The following is a 20,503-nucleotide window of genomic DNA, read 5'->3' as shown; positions in this document are numbered from 1 at the left end:
GGCACATCCGGGATGACCTGAGCAGTCCAGTCACAGACTGGGGGAGGGATGGGATCTGTAGGCATTACTGAGTTGCAACACTGAAAAATCAAGTCTCCTGCTTTACCAGACAGGACTGTGCTGTGTAACAGAGCTGTGTAGATATCAGACCTAGACAGAAGTGCAAAATATGTATTTTATCTGTGTGCTCAGCGGTTTGCCTGGCATTTGGCTTTAAATATCTAAAGCTCCACTTTTCTTCTTTATCCACAAGTTATAGTAAAGCCTTGTTTACGTAAACCAACCTGGAATTTATTTCTACCATTTGTTTACTAATAATAAATCCTCTCCGTGGTGCACATTCTGCACTCTTTCACCCAATCATGGCAAACGTCATCTAAACAAACTAAAAGTGTGCAGCCGCTGTCACTGTACAGGGAGGCGATTAGCGCAGAAGTGCCTGATGGGAAAATAATAAACAGGTCAGGGCCAGTTACCGCCCAGCATGAGTCTGAATCCCGGGAGACAGCGCTGGGTAAATGTTTGCAACGGGGACTGTTTTGAGGCTTTACATCGATTCTCAGAGAGGTGATAAAAGCCGGACAGACAACCAGGGACATCCACAGTGAGTGAGAAGATTAATTACAGCAAAGACGCCCAGGAAAAAAAAAGGCGCAAAGTTCCGAAGGCGAACGCTTTCCCTTGCGGCTTTATTTTATTGTCTTCAGTTTGTCAAGTTTGCTTTTCCACAATGCCTCAATCCCTGAATTCAATGTACCATCCCTTTAATATCTATTGGCCAAGCTGGCCAAGGCTACAGTACCTTTCCTGTGATCCCTTTCTTCATCACCAAACTTTTGGAAGTGTACCCTGACCCATCATGTATCTACTTGTTGAATGAATTAGAAGCACTGTGTATTATAAATAACTGTCATGTTTTATATAAAATACTTATCTTCACCTTTCCTCATCCCTTGTTCCAGAAAGGAAGGAAGAAAAGGGAAAGGAGCGCCACAGAAAAGAGGGAATGAAGGGAAGAAAGAAGGAAGGAAAGAAGGAAGGAAGGAAGGAAGGAAGAGGAGAGAATGAAGGAAAGATAAGAAGGAAGGTATGAAAGAAAGAAAAAAGGATGTGGGAGGTAAGAACAAAGAAAGGAATGAAGGAAGGAAGAAAAAAAAAAGGAGTAAGACAAGATGAGAATAAAGGAAGGATGGAAAGAAGGAAGGAAAAAAGACAGGAAGAAATGAAGGAGGGAGGGAAGAAAAACAGTAAGAACAAGGGAAGGTGCAGAGGAAGGATAGAAGGAAGGAAGAAACAATGGATGGAAAGGAAGGAGGTAAGAAGGAAGAAGTCAATGATAGAAGAAAGGAAAGGAGAGGAAAGGAAAGGAAAGGAAAGGAAAGGAGAGGAAAGGAAAGGAAAGGAAAGGAGAGGAGAAAGGAAGAAGGAAAGGAGAAAGGAAGAAGGAAAGGGGAAAGGAAATAAAAAAGGAAAGGAAAGCAAAGGGAAATGAAAGGAAGAAGGAAAGCAAAGGAAAGGAAAGGAAAGGAAAAAGGAAAGGAAAGGAAAAAGGAAAGGAAAAAGGAAAGGAAAAAGGAAAGGAAAGGAAGAAGGAAAGGAAAGGAAAAGGAATGGAAAGGAAAGGAAAGGAGAGGATAAGAGAGGAGAGGAGAGGAGAGGAGAGGAAAGGAAAGGAAAGGAGAAAGGAAGAAGGAAAGGAGAAAGGAAAGGAAAGGAAAGGAAGAAGGAAAGGAAAGGAGGAAAGGAAAGGAAAGCAAAGGGAAAGGAAAGAAAGAAGGAAAGGAAAGGAGAAAGGAAAGGAAGAAGGTAAGGAAGAAGGAAAGGAAAGGAGAAAGTCGTGAGTGTTTTGCAGAATCTTTATGTATAAATATGAGATGCGGGGTGTACAAACCAATATTATCATATCTTCTAGTGAACACTAAGCTATGTCCCCCTCCCCTCCTTGTCCCTCATCTCTCCTCTCAGCTCCTCAATCTGTGTAGTTTACCTGCTAATGGCAATTCCTACTTAGACAATGCATATCTGTCAGTGTTACTACGGTAACACATGGGGACCTGTCATGCTGTCAGGAACCTTAGTGTCATGTCATACCCCCCTCCACCCCCCCATGTTACAGCTTAACTCTGTCAGTGCTGGAAAGGGCCAGCCTGAGGGGTTGGGCTGTAGACATAACATGGTCTTTGGGGCTGGAGTGCAAAGTTTAGGGTACATGGCAGCCTGTGGTGCCGGCTCACACCTGTACATTTTTAGCAAGTTTCAGGTGCGACGCATTGAAAAAAGTCCTTCATGCTTCATTTTTGATGCGCAAACACACATTCTATAGAGTTCAGTGGTAACACACCTAAAGCACAGGTAAAATGCAATGCACCAAAAAACAGTGACAGAAGTGGACCGGCCTATAGTCAGTGAACATATCCAGGTGAGGGACCTGAGGCGCGTACCCCCGGTCAGTTCTGGCTGTAATGCTCCTCAGTAGACATGACATATAAATAAAGCCACCTCAGATTCAGGGCCTAATTGCTGCGTTCTTACGGTGCGTGTCGTTTCCCAGTTCAGAGCACTTCGGTAAAAAAAACAGGAGCTGACCGTGTGTCTATAAATATCTCATTGGCGGTAATGAGGAGATGGAGCTGAAGTGTGATCAAAAGGAGAAGGAGTGCTACTCGGGGTGTGATGAGAAAAGCGCTTAACCTACACGATGGGCGCTGTGACCACCGCACTGTTGTCATTTCATCAGGAGACTGATTAGTAGATGAACCTTTCCACTGATGGTCTTCATGCAAAGGTGATTACTTTAGGGTACACTCACGTCAGACATATTTTGGCACATAAATGCACCAGAATATTCCTTGTTTCAAGCACTACCCCCTCTCTAAAGTATTGCTGGTTCTAGCACTACCCTTCTTTACCTTGATCCCTGGACCAAGCGCCACCCCCTCTCTAGAGTATCCTTTGGGTCAGGCACCACTCTCTCTCTAAAGTGTCCTTTGGTTCAGCCACCACCCCTGGAGAGTTTCCTGGTTCAGGCACCACCCCCTCTGTACAGGGGGATAATGCCCATGGTTCTGGCATTATCCCTTTTCTTGCGTGCTCCCTGGTTCAGGCACCACCTTTCTGTAGAATGTTCCCTGGTTCAGGCACCACCTCTTCTCTAGAGTGCCTCCCAGTTCAGGCAGCACCCCCTTTCTGGAGTGCTCCTTGGTTCAGGCACCACCACCTCTGTAGACTGTTCCCTGGTTAAGACACCACCCCTTTGTAAACTGTTTCCTGGCTCAAGTGCTAACCCTTTGTAGAATGCTCTCTGCTTTAGGCACCACCCTTTCTCTAGCATGCTCCTTGGTCTGGGCATTGTATCCTCTGTAGAGTGTCCCTGGTGCAGGCACCATTCCCTTTGCAGAGTGCTCCCTAGTCCAAACGCCACCACTTCTGTAGAATTTTCCCTTGTCCAGGCACCACTCCTTCTCTAGAGTGTTCCCAGATGCAGGCACTACCCCATCTGTACAGTGTCACTTGGTTCAGGCACTTCCCCTTCTCTAGAGTGTTCGCTGATTCAAGCACTACCCCTCTAAAGAGTGTTTTCTGGTTCAGGCACCACCCCTTCTCTAGAGTGCTCCATGGGTCAGGACAGGCACCACCCACTTTGCACAATGTTCTCTGGTTCAGGCACTACCCCCACTGTAAAGTGCTCCCTGGTTCAGGCACAACCCCCTCTGTAGAGTGCTCCCTGGTTCAGGCACAACCCCCTCTGTAGAGTGCTCCCTGGTTCAGGCACAACCCCCTCTGTAGAGTGCTCCCTGGTTCAGGCACAACCCCCTCTGTAGAGTGCTCCCTGGTTCAGGCACAACCCCCTCTGTAGAGTGCTCCCTGGTTCAGGCACAACCCCCTCTGTAGAGTGCTCCCTGGTTCAGGCACAACCCCCTCTGTAGAGTGCTCCCTGGTTCAGGCACATCCCCCTCTGTAGAGTGCTCCCTGGTTCAGGCACAACCCCCTCTGTAGAGTGCTCCCTGGTTCAGGCACAACCCCATCTGTAGAGTGCTCCCTGGTTCAGGCACTATCTCCTCTGTAGAGTGCTCCCTGGTTCAGGCACAACCCCCTCTGTAGAGTGGTCCCTGGTTCAGACACTACCCCCTCTGTAGAGTGTTCACTGGTTCAGGCACAACCCCTTCTCTAGAGTGCTTCATGATTCAGGGTGGGCACCACCCATTTTGCACAATGTTTCCTGGTTCAGGCACGACCCCCTCTGTAGAGTGCTCCCTGGTTCAAGCACTACCTCATTCGTAGAGTGATCCCTGGTTCAGGCACTACCTCCTCTGTAGAGTGCTCCTTGGTTCAGACACTACCTCCTCTGTAGAGTGTTCCCTGGTTCAAACCCTGTTTCCTCTCTGGAGTGCTCCCTGGTTCAGGAACTACTCCCTCCATAGAGTGCCTCGTGAGAAGTCAAATCTGGCTCTACTGAATTGTATAAAAAGGTAAATTGACTACCCCGTGTGATCTCTCCACTGGAGCTCCAAGCTATGTGCCCATTAAAGATGTCACCACAATATATTCTGAGCAGGTGGGTGATTTACCCAAAACAGGAATAGTGTTGTTTGGGACTGACCCCAACATCTCTAAGCAATATCTTCAGTTGGCCCTTCAATATTACCATGCGTACAAAGAAAGTCCACTAGCATTCACCCAAAACTAAACTGTAAGTGTTGGTTGATCCAATTCTTTGGTGACGTGAGGAAAAATAACAGCAATGTGCTGTAACTCAGACTAATTATCATTGGCCTAGCTCTAAGCTGTGAAAGCTGAATTCTGTTTGGTTATTAAATGTTATAAGCCCTGTTGGTCTTTGAAACAAGGGCTGCACATGGAAAGGGTTCTTTTTGCCCAGAGCAACCAAATCTTTCCTTCCAGCTGAAAAAAAAATGACAGATGAGATCCTATTGGATATTATGAACAACACAGACAGTATCCTCTATAAATGTCTCCATACCAGGCTAGTCTAATGTCCTCAACCCCCCAGGGTCACATCTTACAAGTTATTGCTCATTATTTTATACCTCAATGAATCAGGACCATCTTAATCCCAACATCTTCATGTACCATAAAACCGTGACTTACCTCCTCTGTGGTGAGGGGCATGCAGATTCGGTATTCCTTCACCAGCATGCTGATGTATTGACCAGAATGGACCTCTTGGGGGAAGTCTGGAAGAGAACAGAAATACCAATGACAAAGTAATCAGATGGCTTATTTAAAATTAAAATAGACGTCACCAGATGGCATGTTGTCATTAAAGTGACACTAAACAATATCCTTCTTCTCCACAAATAATCCATACATATCCACTACCTAATGGCCCTGTAACTCGTTTTTCGTGAAATTGTTTCTTACTGTGTTTTTCTTCTCGTAATGTCCTCTGTGGCTACATTCCTACACACAGTGTGACCATGGAGAACAAACGTATACACCCTCTAACAGGGAATCAGATTATACTGTTAAAAAAGTGATTTGGAGGAGGCTGAGAGCAATAAAAGAGATTTTTTTTAGTTAGGAATACATTCTTGAATAATTTTCTTTTTCTAGACCAGAGTCTAGAGTGACTTTACACGTAGCAATTTTCAGGCAGCAACAATCCTTTTAACCAGCTATCGATTGCTAATAGGATTAAAAGTAATTAAAAGAATGAGAACAGGTACTATTAATGAATTTGATTTGATCAAACGTCCAACAATTCTATGGATTGTAGCAGATTTAATCCATTGAAAATGAATCTGCAATCTAAAAGCACTTGGGCTTTCCATTGGCTTTGTTTGGAGGTTTCTTCAGCTTGATTCCCCATCAGTCCATTGAAGACAGTGGATTATCCATTTGATTCTCTTATGATTTAAATAGAAAGTTAAACTGAGATTCCATGTTTACAGGGGAGGATTGGGCTAAGGAGTAGAGGGCCCCATGGCCAGCACGGATTAGACATGTTGACATCAATCAGAGCAGTCAATGACTCTTGGTGGGCATTATATTGCTATTGGTCCAAGTTCATGTTGGGCTGGTGTCCCTGAACGGAGATACCTCTCCATTTTTACATCAATCAGAGCAGTCAATGACTCTTGGTGGGCATTATATTGCTATTAGTCCAAGTTTATGTTGGGCTGGTGGCCCTGAATGGAGATACCTCTCCATTTTTACATCAATCAGAGCAGTCAATGACTCTTGGTGGGCTTTCTTTCAGCGCTGAGACATCATGTGACTGAATGCCAAGAGCTGCAAAGGAAGTAGATGCTTGTGAATGTGAAGGTACATCTAAAAAGGTACATCTAAAAAAAACAAGTTCTTTAGGAATACCCACCTTCAATATGCCCACCTGTCACTACAGCACTAGGACGCAATTTGCATGGGACACTTCTTAGCCCAAAAACATCTTTTCCTACTGTAAAAGGGACACATGGTTGTATTTGACTCCCAGGTCAAATGTTCAGAGTAACTGAAAGGTCCACTTACCCATATAATTAGGGCTTGTGTGGATGGACTTTCAGATTGTATCGATGGCATCAGATTGCGATGCTTCGGACAGCATTCAGAATTCATTGGCAGGTACATCTGACCTGTAGTTGTCCTCTTTTTGACCTGTACTTGACCAGCTTTAAGCAGGTTTTACATTCCCTCAGACTTCTATGGGTATGTAAAACCCACTTGTAGCTGACAAAACCTTTTAAAAGCATAAGGGGGCTTCCTCTACTGTCAAGAAGGGATCAGCTGTGCCCTACAGAAGAAAACATTTTACATGTATGTACCATCTGACACTTTATGGCACTTACTGTAAAATACAGGACGTAGGTAATTAAGGGAAAATGGACCCCATAGGCTCTCAAGGACACTCCTGCAGGTTATCAAAACTGTTCCTATCCCTGGTCTGTCCATCAGGGATTCTGATGCCCAACAACCAGCCAGGTAGACGACAGTTTCATCAATGATATATCAGACACCCGAGACTCAGTGTACCATGCATGTGCTTGCTATGCTGTTGAGCTGGTTGACAACCAAAGTATGAGATCCACCAACTCCAACACTACCAAATCAAGCAATGTTGCCCAACCAGTTAGATCCTCCTTGTAAACATACAGCCCATTGTACCATTGTCAATAAAAGGCAGGTTAATCAAAGCTAAAGCTGACCATGAACATTACAGTCTGATTGTACAATCCCCTTTAGATCTGCCAATAACCATGTAGACCAAAGATTGGCAATCAGAACAGCAATAGAGGGGAAATCTTTCAACGAGGACATTTGCACCAGTGATAGCTGTCTAAGCGGACATTTTCTTTACCTTGGGGAGATTTCTTTTCAGTTCCTGTATTGTTCCCGAAACAGGAAGTGAATGAAAATCTCTTGAATAGGAAAAAGATGGTAATGAAAGATTTGGCAGAAGTTTTAACCCTTTCTCAATGTATCCAAAATTTTTAAAAGTTCAGATATAATCTTAAGGTTGTCTCCATTCAAGAAAGACTGATATTTACGTAGGAGCTTTCTTGGCCACATTCTATATAGTGAATGTGACTGAAGAATCTCTGAAAAGACAGGTCAACTTTAAGAAAATGTTTTATTAGAAATGAACACACAAACATCTGTTAAAAAGAAAAAAAACATGAGTGCACGAATGCTCGTTGCTATACCGACTGGTATCTAGAAATATCCCCTACACCGCATCCCTGACAACCTCTAGACAAGATGCATCTATTTATGAGACAGACAAAAATAACATATTTCTTATTCCCCAGATTCTGTAGTAGGTCACGAAATGCTTTAAAGGGATAGTACACTCCTTTTGCAGAAATATACGGCTGGGTTCTCAAGGACTTTCTGATTCAAGTTCGATCTGTCAGATGCCTGTAGTCCTAGGTCTTCATCTAGGGCGGGGGTCTCCAAACGTATAAGAAAGACACATCATGTATTTTACAAATATTTGGGTGCTGAAAAAAATCCTTTACCCATCAGGGTCTCCATCAGAGTCCTCTATACATCTAAGTTCTCCCTTACATCAGGGTCCTCATTTGAGTCTTCAGTTACATCAGGGTCCCCATCAAAGTCCCTCCATACATCAGGGTCCTCATCTGATTTTTGCCTTATCAGTGTCCCCACCTGAATTCCACCTTACATCATGGTCCCCATCAGAGTCCCCCCCTATATCAGGGTCCTCATCTGAGCCCCCCTTACATTTGGGTCTTCCTCTGAGTCCCACCTTACATCAGTGTCCCCACCTGAGTTCCACCTTACATCAGGGTCCCCATCAGAGTTCCCTCTTACATCAAGGTCCTCATCTGAGCCCCCCTTACATTAGGGTCCTCCTCTGAGTCCCCCTTCCATCAGGGTCCCCGTTAAAGTCTCCCCTTACATCAGAGAACTCATCTAAGTTCCCCCTTATATCAGGATCCTCATTTGAGTCCCTCCTTTTATCAGGGTCCTTATCTGAGTCCCTATTTATATCAGGGTCTTCATCACAGTCCCCCCTGACATCAGGGTCCTCTTCTGAGCCCTCCTTACATCAGGTTCCTCATCTGAGTCCCCCTTATATCAGGTTCCTCATCTGAGTCCCTCTTTATATCAGGGTCTTCATCACAGTCCCCCCTGACATCAGGGTCCTCTTCTGAGCCCTCCTTACATCAGGTTCCTCATCTGAGTCCCCCCTTATATCAGGTTCCTCATCTGAGTCCCCCCTTACATCAGGGTCCCCATTAGAGTCCCCCCTTACATCAGGGTCCCCATTAGAGTCTCCCCTTACATCAGGGTCCCCATTAGAGTCCCCCATTATATCAGGGTCCCCATTAGAGTCCCCCCTTACATCAGGGTCCTCATCTGAGTTCCCCTTTACATCAGGAGAGATCCCCCTTACATCAGAGTCTTCTCAGAGTTCCCCTGCATCAGGGTCCCCTTATCAGAGTCCCCTTTTACATATGGGAGGGGATAGTGAAAATTATAGGCAGCCTTTGTTGACCTTAATTCTCATTCTGTGCACATTAAGGATACACCAGTGACCCCAGCAGGGGGTCGGAAAAAACCCTTGTAGCAGGACGAATTTAGCCCACGGGCCATAGTTTGGAGAATCCTGATCTATTGTTACCGAAGCTTCTTCAGCACAATTACAATTATTTTGAATCTAGTTTTGCATTTGCTATTGCCATTGCTTCGGATGCTTGCATAGATTCTGGATTTTCCAGGACAGCCCTGCATTCATGTGCTTGTCCTAATGATGCTGTGTCCAGGGCTATGTCCTGGGATCACAGCATCACCTTTATTTGAGTTATTGAACATGTCAATTGCATCCACAAATGTGCAGTTCCCTCATTTGGTCTGAGTGTGAACACCAAGTAAGGGGGTATGCCAAGTGTGGGCATTGTCCCAGGGACTGGAACTATTATGTTGGTAAGTATGGGCACACAGGTCCCCTTTACAAAGGTCACACCATTGGCTGTGCATGCCGTCACTGCAAGGCTTTCTGAGATATGAGCGTGGAATGGTCATGCACGCAATAAAGCTTTTTCAGAATTGCCTAACTGCTCAATCGAGATGCAAATCAGTCTCCACCGAGGCAGCTCATCTTCAAAGAGAAGGCTTGTGGGTAGCAGAAAATAGTTTATCTTTTATTTTATGACTCACGAGGACAGCTGGGGAAAAATGCTGAAAATACCGAATCAATACTAAAAAAGTGTTTACCAGGGGCTCCTCTAAATATATTTATTATTATAGTCATTTATCAGTATTGGATGGCCAGAGAGCGCAATATGCAGCGTTTGATTTCCTGCAGCCAGGAGAGGCGCTATTTCATTTCTTTATTTATTAACATGGAGAATTATCGCTGTCAGTTCCACTCATTTGATGGGTTGGCCAGGCAAAATGAAAGCTCCTGGAAAAAGTATATATGAATATCAAAACTTTCTAAACAAATGGCTGGTTTACTGGCCTTCACACATTAGGAAGGCCGGAGTGGTCAGTGGAAGTATAAAATGTCCCAGCGTCAGTAGGAGTAAAAGAAGACGACATAGTGTTTGTAGTCAGTGGAAGGAGGGATAGTGATCAGTCGTTGGTATTGGTGGGGGGAATAGTGCCCCATCACTGGTATCAGTGGAAGGAATAGTGCCCCATCACTGGTATCAGTGGGAGGAATAGTGCCCCATCACTGGTATCAGTGGGAGGAATAGTGTCCCATCATTGGTATCAGTGGGAGGAATAGTGCCCCATCATTGGTATCAGTGGGAGGAATAGTGCTGCCATAATTGGTATCAGTGGGAGGAATAGTGTCCCATCATTGGTATCAGTGGGAGGAATAGTGCCCCATCATTGGTGTCAGTGAGAGGAATAGTGCCCCATCATTGGTATCAGTGGGAGGAATAGTGCCCCATCATTGGTATCAGTGGGAGGAATAGTGTCCCATCATTGGTATCAGTGGGAGGAATAGTGTCCCATCATTGGTATCAGTGGGAGGAATAGTGCCCCATCATTGGTATCAGTGGGAGGAATAGTGTCCCATCATTGGTATCAGTGGGAGGAATAGTGCCCCATCATTGGTGTCAGTGAGAGGAATAGTGCCCCATCATTGGTATCAGTGGGAGGAATAGTGCCCCATCATTGGTATCAGTGGGAGGAATAGTGCCCCATCATTGGTATCAGTGGGAGGAATAGTGCCCCATCATTGGTATCAGTGGGAGGAATAGTGCCCCATCATTGGTGTCAGTGGGAGGAATAGTGTCCCATCATTGTTATCAGTGGGAGGAATAGTGCCCCATCATTGGTATCAGTGGGAGGAATAGTGCCCCATCATTGGTATCAGTGGGAGGAATAGTGCCCCATCATTGGTATCAGTGGGAGGAATAGTGCCCCATCATTGGTGTCAGTGGGAGGAATAGTGCCCCATCATTGGTATCAGTGGGAGGAATAGTGCCCCATCATTGGTATCAGTGGGAGGAATAGTGCTGCCATAATTGGTATCAGTGAGAGGAATAGTGCCCCATCATTGGTATCAGTGGGAGGAATAGTGCCCCATCATTGGTATCAGTGGGAGGAATAGTGCCCCATCATTGGTATCAGTGGGAGGAATAGTGCCCCATCATTGGTGTCAGTGGGAGGAATAGTGTCCCATCATTGTTATCAGTGGGAGGAATAGTGCCCCATCATTGGTATCAGTGGGAGGAATAGTGTCCCATCATTGGTATCAGTGGGAGGAATAGTGTCCCATCGTTGGTGTCAGTGGGAGGAATAGTGCCCCATCATTGGTGTCAGTGGGAGGAATAGTGCCCCATCATTGGTATCAGTGGGAGGAATAGTGCTGCCATAATTGGTATCAGTGAGAGGAATAGTGCCCCATCATTGGTATCAGTGGAAGGAATAGTCCCCCATCATTGGTATCAGTGGGAGGAATAGTGCCCCATCATTGGTATCAGTGGGAGGAATAGTGCCCCATCATTGGTATCAGTGGGAGGAATAGTGCCCCATCATTGGTGTCAGTGGGAGGAATAGTGCCCCATCATTGGTATCAGTGGGAGGAATAGTGTCCCATCATTGGTATCAGTGGGAGGAATAGTGTCCCATCATTGGTGTCAGTGGGAGGAATAGTGTCCCATCATTGGTATCAGTGGGAAGAACAGCGCCCCATCATTGGTATCAGTGGGAGGAATAGTGTCCCATCATTGGTGTCAGTGGGAGGAATAGTGTCCCGTCATTGGTGTCAGTGGGAGGAATAGTGTCCCATCATTGGTGTCACTGGGAAGAACAGCGCCCCATCATTGGTATCAGTAGGAGGAATAGTGCCCCATCATTGGTGTCTGTGGGAGGAATATTGCCCCATCATTGGTGTCAGTGGGAGGAATAGTGCCCCATCATTGGTGTCAGTGGGAGGAATAGTGCCCCATCATTGGTGTCAGTGGGAGGAATAGTGTCCCATCATTGGTATCAGTGGGAAGAACAGCGCCCCATCATTGGTATCAGTGGGAGGAATAGTGCCCCATCATTGGTATCAGTGGGAGGAATAGTGCCCCATCATTGGTGTCAGTGGGCGGAATAGTGCCCCATCATTGGTGTCAGTGGGAGGAATAGTGCTCCATCATTGGTGTGAGTGGAAGGAAAAATGTCCCATGGTTGGTGCCTATAGTGGAAGAAATGTTGCCTCCTTGTTGGTATCAGTGGGAGGAATAGTACCCCGAGGGCCAGATAGAGGCAAGCAAAGGGCCACATTCATCCCAAGGGCCACAGTTTGGAGACCACTGATCTAGACTAAGGTACTTTTTATCATTTATTCATTCTTGAGGCACATTCACACTATCGGTGGGAGTGGGGTGAGGGGCAGTAGAAGTGCAGTTAAGCCACTCTTAATGAGGCGAGCCCTATCTGCAGCTTCTGATGCACATTGTGAGAATCTCATTTTATAGGTAATCTATCAGGACAGTAAGTCCCCAGACACACCGATACAACTTTGAAATTGTGCGACTTCCAGTGAAATTGCACGATTTCAAAGTCGGATGTCATTTTGACTTGAGGTGCGATGTGTACGACATCTGCGGCTTGCAAGGTACAGATATCTATGTAAGTCACACCTGAAGTAGCGCATGCACTACTTTCAAAATCAGTGCGAGTCGGAATCGCACTGATATGACCGATTTAATTGCGGACAATAGGGTGTCATTCGATTTGAAATTTGCATCACATGGCAAATGGCATGGCAAGTCGCACCCGGTATGACCGGACACCTCTACGGGAAATAACACCATGCTTTTTTAAGGTTAAGGCTATGGAACTGTAGTCGTTATTACCTGTTGATTCATTTATCCAGAACAAGCATGTAGCCAGTGAAATTGAAACCTGCATGCTCACTCTGGGTTACTTACTAGTAGTAAGGGGAGAATGGCAGCCCCAGAGACTGCACATTTAAAAGACATGTGAGCGATCGCAGCTTCCAAGTTTGTATTTTTAAGTAGATCTAAACCTTACCTGGGTGACATTTAGTTTGCTAAAGTCCTGTGCATCATAAACAAAGACATTTGTTCTAAAAAAATAATAGTTTTCAACTCTTTTTATCTTATGCTGCTTGTTTCCTGCAGCCTGTTTTCAGTCACTTCCCATCTTCATGCACTCCAATGATGGCTGCATGGCATTTCCCAGTGCGGGTTCCTGATGGTGATAAAAGTGGACCATGCCTATGTGATGTGTGCTTGAAGTCTGTTAGAAAACCATGTGACAGGGTGACAACACAGGTGCACAATTAAAGAGACAGGGACAGAGCGTTGTCACCCTATAAGAGGAAGTGCCTGAACTAGGACCTGTGTAATGTTTGTCAACACGGTGGCTTGTAGTCTCTATTAGGAAAGCATGTGACAGGGTGACAACACAGAAACACAATTTAGAGACAGGGACAGAGCGTTGTCACCTTATAACCAGAAGTGCCTGAACTAGGACCTGTGTAATGTTTGTCAACACGGTGGCTTGTAGTCTCTATTAGGAAAGCATGTGACAGGGTGACAACGCAGAAACACAATTTAGAGAGAGGGACAGAGCGTTGTCACCTTATAACCAGAAGTGCCTGAACTAGGACCTGTGTAATGTGTGTCAGCATGGTGGCTTGTAGTCTCTATTGGGAAAGCATGTGACAGGGTGACAACGCAGAAACACAATTAAGAGACAGGGACAGAGCGTTGTCACCTTATAACCAGAAGTGCCTGAACTAGGACCTGTGTAATGTGTGTCAGCACGGTGGCTTGTAGTCTCTATTGGGAAAGCATGTGACAGGGTGACAACACAGGAGCACAATTTAGAGACAGGGACAGAGTGTTGTCACCCTGTAACAAGAAGTGCCTGAACAAGGACCTGTGTAATGGGTGTCAGCACGGTAGCTTGTAGTCTCTATTAGGAAATTATATGACGGGGTGACTACACAAAATCACAATTTAGAGGCAGGACCAGAGCGTTGTCACCCTAAAAGTGTCTGAACAAGGACCTGTGTAATGTTTGTCAACATGGTGACTTGTAGTCTGCATTAGCAAAACATGTGACAGGGTGACAACACGGGAGCCATTTAGACACAGGGACAGCATTGTCACTGTATAACAGGCTGTGCCTGAACAAGGACCTGTATCAGGAAACCATATGACAGGATGATAACACAAGAGCACAATTAAGAGACGGGGGCAAAGCGTCACCCTATACCAGGAATTGCCTGAACAAGGACCCGTGTAATGTTTGTCAGCATGGTGGCTTGTAGTCTCTATAAGGAAAGCATGGGACAAAATGACAACACAGGAGCACAATTTAGAGACAGCAGCAGAGCGTTGTCACCCTATAACAGGAAGTGCCTGAACAAGAACCTTAATGGCAGGATCACCAGGGATTTTTTTTTTTTTCAAAGTAGCAGATTTTGGGAATTACATTGACCTGTTTCAGCTTTTCTAAGATTTTGGGTTTACATAAAATTTAAAGTGATGCATTGCCAAAGAAATGAGAGCAGCCATGACCTAGATATACTACTGTTATGCATGGAGAGTGTGCGAGGTCCATCATTTGCACTCTTTTGTCCTTGGAAGACATGACATAACATTTGGAGAAGATAAATCTTTTGGATGATACCAGTAAAATAAATCAATTATGGGTAAGTAGTAGATGAGTCACATTTTCAAGCACAGGTTTCTATTAATAGAGCAGACATGAGGAATATAGATTACAATCTCAACGTCCACCAAACACGGACCAATCAGAGCTCACCCCCTGATTGACGTCACAAGGACGGAGTCATCGAGCAGATCCCCACACCACAACAGTTCACATGCTGCATATCCGTACTCTGACTTCCATTCTGGTGGATTAAAATGATTAACTTACTTTAAATGTTAGTCTCTTCTCTACGCTTTTTTTGATCCTCTTTCCCCTCTTTTACCATTTTCATGGTTAGATGTTCAAAGATCCTCAACATTCAGCAGATGGGCGGAGCTGGGAACTCAGGGCTTCATTTTTCATGTGTTTTTTTAAGGACATACAAGTCCTTTTTTTTTAAATATAGGTAGCCAATGGGCAAACATGATAGAAAAAAAAAATTAAAAAGTGAACACACACACACACACATATATATATATATATATATATATATACATACAGTATATATATATATTTTATTTTTTTTCTATCTTTCTCTCTCTCTGTGTATATATATATATATATATATATATATATACACATATACATACACTATATTGCCCCAAGTATTGGTCAGCTGGCCTTTCCACGAACACGAACTGTAATGGCCCCCCAGTCTTAGTCCGTAGGGTTCAATATTGAGTTGGCCCCGCCCTTTCCACACACATGACCTTTAATGGCCCCCCAGTCTTAGTCCATAGGGTTCAATATTGAGCTGGCCCCGCCCTTTCCCCCCACATGACCTTTAATGGCCTCCCAGTCTTAGTCCGTAGGGTTCAATATTGAGTTGGCCCCGCCCTTTGCGGCTATAACAGCTTCAACTCTTCTGGGAAGGCTGTCCACAAGGTTTAGGAGGGTGTCTATGGGAAGGTTGGACCATTCTTCCAGAAGCACATTTGTCAGGTCAGGCACTGATGTCGGGGGAGGAGGCCTGGCTCGCAGTCTCCGCTCTAATTCCTCCCAAAGGTGCTCTATGGGGTTGAGGTCAGGACTCTGTGCAGGCCAGTCAAGTTCCTCCACCCCAAACTGGCTCCTCCATGTCTTTATGGACCTTGCTTTGTGCACTGGTGGGCAGTCATGTTGGAACAGGAAGGGGCCATCCCCAAACTCTTCCCACAAAGTTGGGAGCATGAAATTGTCCAAAATACCTTGGTAAGCTGACACCTTAAATGTTCATTTCACTGGAACTAGGGGGCCAAGCCCAACCCCTGAAAAACAACCCCACACCATAATCCCCCTTCCACCAAGCTTTACACTTGGCACAATGCATAGGCAAGTACCGTTCTCCTGGCAACCACCAAACCCAGACATGTCCATCAGATTTCCAGACAGAGAAGCGTGGTTGGTCACTCCAGAGAACACGTTTCCACTGCTCTAGAGTCCAGTGGCGGCTTTCTTTACACCACGGCATCCGACGCTTTGCATTGCACTTGGTGATGTAAGGCTTGGATGCAGCTGCTCGGACATGGAAACCCATTCCATGAAGCTCTCTACGCACTGTTGTTGGGCTCATCTGAAGGCCACACCAAGTTTGGAGGTCTTTAGCTATTGACTCTGCAGACAGTTGGTGACTTCTGCGCACTGTGCTCTTCAGCATGCGCTGACCCCGCTCTGTCATGTGACATGGCCTACCACTTGGTGGCTGAGTTGCTGTTGTTCCCAGTTGCTTCCACTTTGTTATAATCCCACTAACAGTTGACCGTGGAATATTTAATAGCCAGGAAATGTCATGGATGGATTTATTGCCCAGGTGGCCACCTATCACGGGACCACGCTTGGAGTCACTGAGCTCCTGAGAGCGACTCATTCTTTCACAAATATCAGTCTTTTTTAGTTTGTTTAGCAAAAATTAAAACACCCGGTGGTGATTAAATACCACCAAAAGAAAGCTCTATCTGTCTCAAAAAAATGATAAACATTTTGTTTGGGTGCAGTGCTGCATGACCGCGCAATTGTCATTCAAAAGTGCAACAGCGCTGAAAGCTAAAAATTGGCCTGGGCAGGAAAGAGGTATAAGTGCCGGGTAGGCAAGTGATTAAATCATGTATTTCTTTCTCTGTACACAATGAATACACAAAGCAGGAGATACACTGACAGCTGGAGGCTGGTAGAAGTTCGTCTATCTTGACCAGTTGATCGGTATGATTGGCTACCATTGTGATCAGGTGATTAGGTTCCCAATAGGCATTTGACATGGTGGTGAGCCCTCAGTGAGAATGCTGGGAGCACTCACATGTGTGTGCTCCTAGATGTCAAAAGGAACATACATTCTCTCTCATGACAGCTGAAGGCTAGAAGAAGTTAGTTTGCCAAGATCAGTTGGTTGGTATGATTGGCCACCATGGTGATCAGATGATTAAGAACCACGCTGATTGGTTCCCACAGTTAGTTGAGATAGCTCTCACTGACGGTGTAGTCTCACACCTAGGAGCGCTCAGCTGCTCATGCTCCTAGCTGTCAAAAGGAACAACCAACGTAAGGGACTATTGTATCCCACTGACACCAACGATAGGGACTATTGTATGCCGCTGACACCAGCTATAGGGACTATTGTATCCCACTGACTTCAACAATAGGGTCTAACATGAAAGCTGGAGGAGGCTAGTTTCAGAAACTGCACTGGTCTGTTCCCAATAGTTAGTTGAGATGGGGAGCTCTCACTGACAATGTAGTCTCACAGCTAGGAGCTCTCAGCTGCGCGTGCTCCTACCTGTCGAAAGGAACAACCAACGATAGGGACTATTGTATCCCACTGACACCAACGATAGAGACTATTGTATCTCACTGACACCAATGATAGAGACTATTGTATCCCACTGACACCAATGATAGAGACTATTGTATCCCACTGACACCAACGATAGGGACTAACATGAAAGCTGCAGGAGGCTAGTTTCAGAAACTGCACTGGTCTATTCCCAATAGTTAGTTGAGATGGTGAGCTGTCAGTGACAGTACAGCCTCACAGCTAAGAGCACTCATCTGTGCACTCACCTAGTTGTCAAAAGGAACATAGATTACCATGACAGCTAAAGGTTGGAGGTGGTTAGTGTACCAATATCAGTTGTTTGGCATGATGGAATTCCATGGTGATCAAATGATTAGGAACCGCGCTAGTTGGTTCCTAATAGTTACTTGAGATGGTGAGCTGTCAGTGACAGCTCAGTGTCGCAGCTAGAAGCACTCACATGTACACGCTCCCAGCTGTCAAAAGGAACATAGATTGACATGACAGCTGAACGCTGGAAAAAATTAGTTTACCAAGATCAGATGATTAGCGTGATTGAAGATCATGGTGATCAGGTGCTTAAGAACCACACTGCTTGGTTCCCAATAGTTAGATTCTAAGGTGAGCTGTCAGTGACAGCTCAGTGTCACAGCTAGAAGCACTCACATGTGCACACTCCCAGCTGTAAAAAGGAATATAGATTAACATGACAGCTGAAGGCTGGAAAAGGTTAGTTTACCAAGATCAGATGATTAGCATGATTGGCTATCATGGTGATCAGGTCACTAAGAACCACACCGCTGGGTTCCCAATAGTTGGATTTTATGGTGAGCTGTCAGTGACCGTGCACTCTCGCGGCTAGGAGCGCTCACATAGAACCTAGATTAACGTGACAGCTGTAGGCTGGAAGAGATTCATTTAAGATCAGACGAATGATATTATTGGCTATCTTGGTGATCAGATGATTAAGAACCACACTGATTGGTTCCCAATAGTTGGTTGAGAGGGTGAGCTGTCAGCCAAAGTGCAGCCGCACAGCTAGGAGCGCTCACATGTGCACGATCCTAGCTGTCAAAAGAAACATAGGTTGATATTCTCTCAGCGTGTAAACAGCAAAAACAATTGAACACAACAGTGTACACTTCTATAGTGAAAAAGCATATATACTTTTACCCAGGGGCGGACTGACCATTTGGAAACCGGGGCCCGGGGTCAGTAGGGGGCCCCATGAGATGCCCCTGGTACCTTTTTCATAGGCTTTTTTGAGTTTGGGCAAGGACATAGGGGCCCCATGATCCCCTATTGCCCGGGGGCCCCATGAGTTGTTAGTCCGCCCCTGATCCTCACCATGGCTGATTTCACTGGCAGTCTTCTCTCCCTGGCGCCGGAATCTTCAGTGTGGGCACCCCGCTGTGACAGCTTGTGGCTTCACAGCTGGGTGCCCACTGCGCATGTGCGAGAAGGGCTGCGCTTTGTGAATGGCCTCGTAGTCTTCTGAGACCTGTCACGTGTCCCAGAAGACTACAGGGAGAGAGGCAGGGAGTTTGGGCAAGCACACAGGGGCCCCATGATACCCTATTGCCCAGGGGCCCCATGAGTTGTCAGTCCGCCCCTGCTCTTACCAGAGCAAAAATAAAAAACGCCTTATTCATAGAGTAGGAATCATCAGCACACTTCCACTCCTTTCCTCCACTCCTGAAGTATACCTCTTAGGATGTTATCCACCATATCCTCCTGAGCATCCTCGTGATTTAAAAGGATATTTCCCAAGACTCCAGAGTGCTCATGTAATAAATGTATGGATAGAATATAGTGTAATTCCATTTTTCATATAAAATTATTAATTTTATTTTACCTGCTTACATTAAAAGGTAGAATAAACGCATATTCCCACGCCCAAAAACCTCCCAGGGTTGACGAGCAGCTTCCTCTATGCTTGACATGCGGTTTTACCAGCTTCCAAAATGGCCAACACACCACTTCCAGTTCCTTTCCTGTAAGTCCGACGTCACTTCCCTTGACGCGTTTCGTCACATCACAGGACTTAATCATAAGGGGTGTACACGTCGGACAGACCAGCCGCACTTTATATCTCTCTTCTCCATAGCTTTGAAGCTCCGGCCGCCATATTGGGGAAGGGAAAACAATGCCCATACTTTGTCCACTACAGGAACAAACTACATACATATATACTAATGCGAAAAAAAAACTATCCTTATTCCTATTAATTATTATTATTGAGCAGCAGGGGGGAAACATATGGTGGAAACAGAAACAACACCTCCTGCGCTCTAGGACTCAGAATAGAGGTGGAAAGATGGAAGGGAACCTTGACAAAGTTGGAGAAATTGTGACCACCAATGCATGGAAGGTTGAGCAGCTCTAGAACAAGGCTGGGGAAGCCCGACCGATACTGTAAAGCAGGGGAGTCAAACTGGCGGCCCCTCCAGCTGTTGCCAAACTACAAGTCCCATCATGCCTCCTTTTGGGAGTCATGCTTGTAACTCTCAATCTTGCAATGCCTCATGGGACTTGTAGTTGGGCAACAGCTGGAGGGCCGCCAGTTTGACACCCATGTTCTATACCATGGATGTCAAACTGGCGGCCCTCCAGCTGTTGAGAAACTACAAGTCCCATGATACCTCTGCCTTTGGGAGTCATGTTTGTAACTGTCTTGCAATGCCTCGTGGGACTTATAGTTGAGCAACAGCTGGAGGGCCACCAGAGGGCCACCCATGCTGTAAAGTGAAACAAAAAGAGAGCGCACCAACCTTGCGCATTACCTTAGTAAAACTGTGATTTTATTGAACAAAGAATAATACTCACAAACAAAGAAGTACAACAAGCATTAAAGGTCCTCAAAGGAACTTGGGAGAGTAGAACTAGTGCGAGTCACATCACAAGGGTAGACTCTCAAAGTGAGGCCGACACGTTTCGAAGGGGGTCCCTTCTTCATCAGAGCTTCATCATATGGTGCACAGCGAAGGGGATCAGCATGGCGGGGGGTGGGGGCCAATTACTGGGACCGATCCCCTGTATGGCTCTCTCTGCAGTTAGCAGGAGGGACAGGAGAAAAAGCCAGCTTTCTGCTGCTGCTGCTGCAGAGAGAGCCATACA

General features: G+C 45.7%; 1 protein-coding gene across 1 annotated transcript in view; it reads right to left on the bottom strand.

Annotated features, from left to right (window-relative positions):
* Positions 1-20,503, bottom strand: part of LOC149441310 (cytoplasmic phosphatidylinositol transfer protein 1-like) — a 93,611-nt gene that overhangs the window by 56,427 nt on the left and 16,681 nt on the right. The window contains exon 2 of the mRNA XM_089657498.1: positions 5,110-5,195. Within this exon, the coding sequence (XP_089513624.1) occupies positions 5,110-5,157 (48 nt within the window). The 5' untranslated portion in view covers positions 5,158-5,195. The remainder of the gene's footprint in view (positions 1-5,109; positions 5,196-20,503) is intronic.

Source organism: Staurois parvus, unplaced genomic scaffold (assembly GCF_062004578.1).
Source record: "Staurois parvus isolate SC_StPar_1 unplaced genomic scaffold, SC_StPar_1.0 ptg001005l, whole genome shotgun sequence".
Classification (NCBI taxonomy): Eukaryota; Metazoa; Chordata; class Amphibia; order Anura; family Ranidae; genus Staurois; species Staurois parvus.
The sequence above is the reverse complement of the archived record's forward strand: the minus strand, read 5'-3'. Positions and strand labels throughout refer to the sequence as shown.